This window comes from Schistocerca serialis, chromosome 2 (genome assembly GCF_023864345.2).
Source record: "Schistocerca serialis cubense isolate TAMUIC-IGC-003099 chromosome 2, iqSchSeri2.2, whole genome shotgun sequence".
NCBI classification, from domain to species: Eukaryota; Metazoa; Arthropoda; class Insecta; order Orthoptera; family Acrididae; genus Schistocerca; species Schistocerca serialis.
Window position 1 is genome coordinate 223,910,192 of NC_064639.1, and position 5,735 is coordinate 223,915,926.

At 38.3% G+C, this 5,735-nt stretch overlaps 1 protein-coding gene across 1 annotated transcript; it reads right to left on the reverse strand.

Annotated features, from left to right (window-relative positions):
* Nucleotides 1–566: 566 nt before the first annotated feature.
* Nucleotides 567–2,714, reverse strand: LOC126455853 (THAP domain-containing protein 2-like). Its single transcript, XM_050091615.1, has 2 exons — nucleotides 2,413–2,714; nucleotides 567–941 (listed from the first exon to the last, which is right to left on the reverse strand). The coding sequence occupies exons 1-2, from the start codon at nucleotides 2,563–2,565 to the stop codon at nucleotides 567–569; spliced, it is 528 nt and encodes a 175-aa protein (XP_049947572.1). The 5' UTR covers nucleotides 2,566–2,714.
* Nucleotides 2,715–5,735: the final 3,021 nt, after the last annotated feature.

The window sequence follows — 5,735 nt, forward strand, 5'->3', positions numbered from 1 at the left end:
AACAACATTGACATCATCGCTGTTCAGGTATTGAAATTTCTGTTTTGCATAGGACAGGAAATTACTTCCCCCAAGCCTTTCGTGAGATGGATTCACATTAAATTTGCTGCAGATCCTACGCAGAGTGCTTGGATGTGGCATTTTCATTAATGAGCTGCTACGTAAAAAATTGTAAGCATGAGATGAAATTGAAAATAGCAAACAACACAGTATCATAAATGTAGAACTAAACCTATGATTAAATTTCTTTACATTTATGAGACTAACTTGTTCATATATAAAGTCTACCATCTCCTTTTCACTCTCCTGTAAACTGTCTTTCAGCACTCCTAGACTGTCTTTCACTATCTCTACAATACTATCTATAGAAGTTTCTGAGTGCCCACAATCTGTGTCTGAAAACTCCTGCAGTACACTGACAATTTCATGGATATTGGTTACAATTACAGGAAAAGATCTTTTTCCTAATGTCTTAATTTGTACATCTTTCTTAAACAATGAAACATTTAAATTACTATCTATAACGACAGAATGTGTGATTAATGGTGCTGGATTTCTTATTATCTTTAAAAACAAACAAAATCACTGTGTTTTTCGATCACACTCCACTCGTTGGGCAAATCCACTTCCTTCGTATGCAACATTAACTCTTCTAAAGAACTGAAGCTGAAAGTGTTTTCATAGTCCTTCTGTGATGCTAAACTATATTGTAACGCTGCAGCTAACTGCTCATTTTCAAGCCTTTGCTTTTTCTCCTCTGGCCCTTCACGTCTACTTTCTTCCTTTGAAAGGTAGGAAGGACAGTTTGGGAGTAGTGATGGAACTGCATCTGGTCTCAAACGTGGTTTGAGAAGGGGGGCTCTTAATAACTGACCAGTCCTTTCATCCACAATTTGTGTTTCCCAAATAACATCATCCTTGTGGAAGTGAACATGACATACCTGTAATTAAAAATGAATAAAAAATGAAAAAGGTGCTTACAACTAAATGTGATGACAATATTAATAGTGTGAAAACAATTTATGAATATAAAGTTAGTTTCTAGTTCTAAAATACAAATAGACTCCCAACTAAAATGCAGAAGAATGCTCAAGTGATAAATGTGGCCATGGCATATTAATTCTATAAAACAATAACACTACAATATCAAAACGCATGCAGTTACATGTCATGGCAACAAGCTCTTAAAGAGATGGTGAAATGAAGAAAGTACTTTCCCCATCAAAAATTACAAACATTGACTAATGTTTGTAGCATAATTCAATAACAGTGACAATTTTTTTTATAAGTTAGCCTTGAAGCTCATATTTACAAGAGGGGTGGGATTTTTGCTTAATGTCTTGCTCTATTCCCCCCCACCCCCCACCCCACACACACACCTCGGACACAAGAAAGCATGATGACACCAAACTCACACAGGTGTAATCCAAGAAGCAACTGTGACACAGTAACAGAATAATACAAAGTAATTGTCAACACTGTGTAACCTTTAGAACTATGAAATACTTAAAGGTAGTGCTTTTTATCAGATAGACACTGTTTTGCTTTTGATATCAGTTCATAACTTACATAAAAACTGACAGTATGATGAACTAATACATTGCCACTTATGTGCTACCTATTAGGCTAAACATGAGCACACAATTGCTTACAAGTACTTTAGCTGTGTATCTATAAGACAGCTGTGTAGGCCACTGGCATGTATCTGAAATTCCAGACCCAGAAAGTAAGAATTTGTAAAATCCACAAGTATTTTTTACATGTTTTCACAGTTTCTCCCTTTGCATTTCGTGATGGCCTGTTAATCCATTCATGTACTCATTCATTTTTCCTGTCTATGGTTCACTGTTAAGTCTAAAGCCTACTATATTCCCTAATAGTAACATTCCTTGCAATGACTTCAAATTCCCACCAATAATTTATTAAAAACAAGCGACTGAGACACTGTTTTTACTTCATTTTCAATTTCTGGGTACACCACATTACTTGTTTTTGAACAGGCAACTTCCTAAAGACTTTTACAGCAAAAAGAAACACAAATACAGAAGCAGAATACATCGAAAATCGTGTGTATCTTAAGTGCACGTACTTAATTATAAACCGACTTTTATTCCTAACAACAGGCAGCATAAACAGTAAGTATAAAGATATACTGAGATATTTAACTACGTAAGTATGACTGTGCTTAGGCTATACTGGTTGAACTTGCAGAATACAGAATTCATATAACCTATACCAGCTAAACTGTAGAATTGCCAGGGCAAGAAAACGAAACGCTATTTTCTTCAGCACTTATTCAGTTAAGATCTGATATATTAGTCAAAATGTCGCTGACCTTCCTTACTGCATAAGTGCCTATTCTTTGTTAGCACACTTAACCTCTTTTAAGAAATAAACAAAACAAATACTTACTCTTGAACTTGAAGAAGGAGTGAAGTTATCTCTGCGAATACTTGACAACCATTTCTTTCTCATTGCTTCACCCTCCGGAAATTTAAACACGGTTACTTTTGGTCCACCGTCGTAATTTCCTCTACAATTCGGCACACAACAACGATACGGCATTTTGCAGGCAACGAAATTTTCACAGGCAAGAAAAACAGATCACCAGTTTAGTGCACAGAAACTAAACAACCAAATCACGTACACTAACGCAGGAACACCATTCACTATAATAGTAAACTGACGCGAAACTCGCCGAACGACTATTCACAAGCACTGTTCTGTGAAACTGTTGAAGAAAGGACTATGTGTGTAGCCATCTTGTGACGTCACGCACTACGTAGACAGGCTTTCTTTTACAGGGGGTGCTGGCTTGATGTGCTGGTAGAGCTCAAAACAAGAGGAAACTACAGCCGTGGCTTTTCCGAGGGCATGCAGCTCTACTGGATGGTTAAACGATGATGGATCCTCTCGAGTAAAATATTTCGGAGGTAAAATAGTCCCCCATTCGGATCTATGGGCAGGGATTACTCAGGGCGATATCGTCACCAGGAGAAACAAAACTGGCATTCAACGGATCGGAGCGTGGAATGTTAGATCTCTTCAGAAAATTTAAAAAAGGGAAATGGATCGGTTGAAGTTCGATATAGTAGAAATTAGTGAAGTTCGGTGGCCGAGGGAAAAGGAGTTCTGGTGAGGATCATAAATACAAAATCAAATAGGGGTTACGCAGGAGTAGGTATAATAATCAACAAGAAAATAGGAATGCGGGTAAGCTACTATGAGCAGCATGGTGAACACATTGTTGTAACCAAGATGAACACGAAGCATACCTACCACAGTAGCACAAGTTTATATGCCAACTAGCTCCGCAGATGATGAAGAGTTTGGAGAAATGTATGACGGAAAAGTTAAGGGAGACAAAAATTTAATAGTGATGGGGGACTGGAATTCGTCTATCGGGAAAGAAAGAGAAGGAAAAATAATAGGTGTATATGGACTGGGGGAAAGAAATAAAAGAAGAAGCCGCCTGGTAGAGTTTTGCACAGAGCATAATTTAATCATCGCTAACACTTGGTTTACGAATCATAAAAGAAAGGTTATATATGTTGAAGAGACCTGGAGACACCAGGAGACTTCAGACTGATTATGTAATGGTAAGGAAGACATTTACAGGGGCAGATGTATACTCTGACCACAGTTTATTGGCTATGAACTGTAGATTAAAGCTGAAGAAATTGGAAACTGGGTAAGTTGAGAGAAACAGAGGTACCGGTACTGGGAGTTTCAGAGGGAACATTCGGCAACGGGGAAAGGAATACAGTTGAAGAAAAATGGGTAGCTTTAAGAGATGGAATAGTGAAGGCATCAGAGGATCAAATAGCTAAAAAGACAAGGCCTAATAGAAATACTGGGATAACGCAAGAGATATTAAATTTAACTGACGAAAGGAAGAAATATAAAAAATGCAGGCGAAAGGGAACACAGACGTTTAAAAAATCAGATTGACAGGAAGTGCAAAATGGCTACGAAGGAATGGCTAGTGGACAAATGTAAGGATTTAGAAGCATATTACACTAGGGGAAAGGTAGATACCGACTATAGGAAAACTAAAGACGCCTCTGGGGAAAAGACAAGAAGGTGATTGAATAAAAAGATCTCAGGTGGGAAACCAGTCCTAAGCAAAGAAGGGAAAGCTGGAAGGTGGAAGGAGTATACAGAGCGTCTATATAAGGGATAGTAATTCGAAGACAATATTATAGAAAGGGTACTGGACGTAATGAAGATGAGATGGGAGGTATGATACTGCGACAAGAATTTGATAGAGCTCTGAAAGATCTAAGTCGACATAAGGTCCCGGGAGCAGACTATATTACGTCAGAACTATTGATAACCTTGGAAGAGCCAGCCATGACACTTCTGTCTGGTGTGCAAGATGTATGAGGCAGACGAAATACCCTCCAAGAAGAACGTAATAATCCCAATTCCAAAGAAAGCAGTTGCTGACAGGTATCAAAATTCCCGAACTACCAGTTTAATAAACCGTGGTTGCAAAGTAATAACATGAATTGTTAACAGAAGAATGGTAAAACTGGTAGAAGCCGATCTCGGGGTAGATCAGTTTGTTTACAGGAGAAATGTAGGAAATCGCGGGGGAATACTGACCCTACAACTTCTCTTGAAAGATGTGTTAAGAAAGCGCACTTCTACCTTTATAGCGTATGTAGACATAGAAAAAGCTTTTAACAGTGTTGCTTGGGTAAGGGGTAAAATACAGGTAGGGAAAAACTATTTACTACTTGCACAGAAACCAGAGGACTCGAGGGCCATGAAAGGGAAGCAGTGGTTGAGAAACGGGTGAGATAGGGTTGTGACCTGACCCTGATCTTATTCAATCTGTATACTGAACAAGCAATAAGGCAAACCAAAGAAAAATTTAAAAAACAAAATTAAAGTTCAGCGGGTGGAAATAAAAAGTTTTGTTCGCCGATGTCCTTGTAATTCTGTCAGAGACAGCAAAGGACTGGGGACAGCAATTTAACTGAATGAATGTTGTTTTGAAAAGAGAATATAAGATGACCATAAATAAAATAAAGGTAATGGAACGTAGTCGAATTAAATGAGGTGATGCTAAGGGAATTAGGTTAGTAAACGAGACACTTAATAAAACAGTAGATGTGTTTTGCTATTTTGGCAGCAAAATAACTGATGATGGCCGAAGTAGAGAGGATGTAAAATATAGACTGGCAACGGGAAGAAAAGCAGTTCCGCAGAAGAGAAATTTGTTAACATCGAATATAGATTTAAGTGTTAGGAAGTCTTCTCTGGAAGTATTTGTCTGGAATTTAGCCATGTATGGAAGTGAAACATGGGCGATAAACAGGTGAGACAAAACGACTAGAAACTTTCGAAAAGTGGTACTACACAAGATTGTTGAAGATTGCATGAATAGATCACGTAACTAATGGGAAGTACTGAATAGAACTGGGGAGACAAGAAATTTGTGGCACAACTTGACGAAAAGAAGGGAACGGTTGACAGAACACATTCTGAGATCTCACGGGATCATGAATTCAATATTGGAGGGAAGTGTGCGGGGTAAAAATCGCAGAGGAAGACCATGAGATGAATACCGAAAGATGTGGTTTGCAGTAGTTATTCGGAGATGAAGAGGCCCGCACAGGATAGAGTAGCATGGAGAGCTGCATGAAACCAGTCTTCGGACTTAAGACAACAGCACGAAGAAGAAGAAAAACAACAACAACAACGTTTAAAAGATGGTAGGAATTACT

Coding starts and splice junctions, on each gene's coding strand:
- LOC126455853 (XM_050091615.1), bottom strand. CDS start 2,565: ATGCCGTATCGTTGTTGTGTGCCGAATTGTAGAGGAAATTACGACGGT. Junction 942..2,412: donor CTCCTTCTTCAAGTTCAAGA/GTAAGTATTTGT, acceptor TTTTAATTACAG/GTATGTCATGTTCACTTCCA.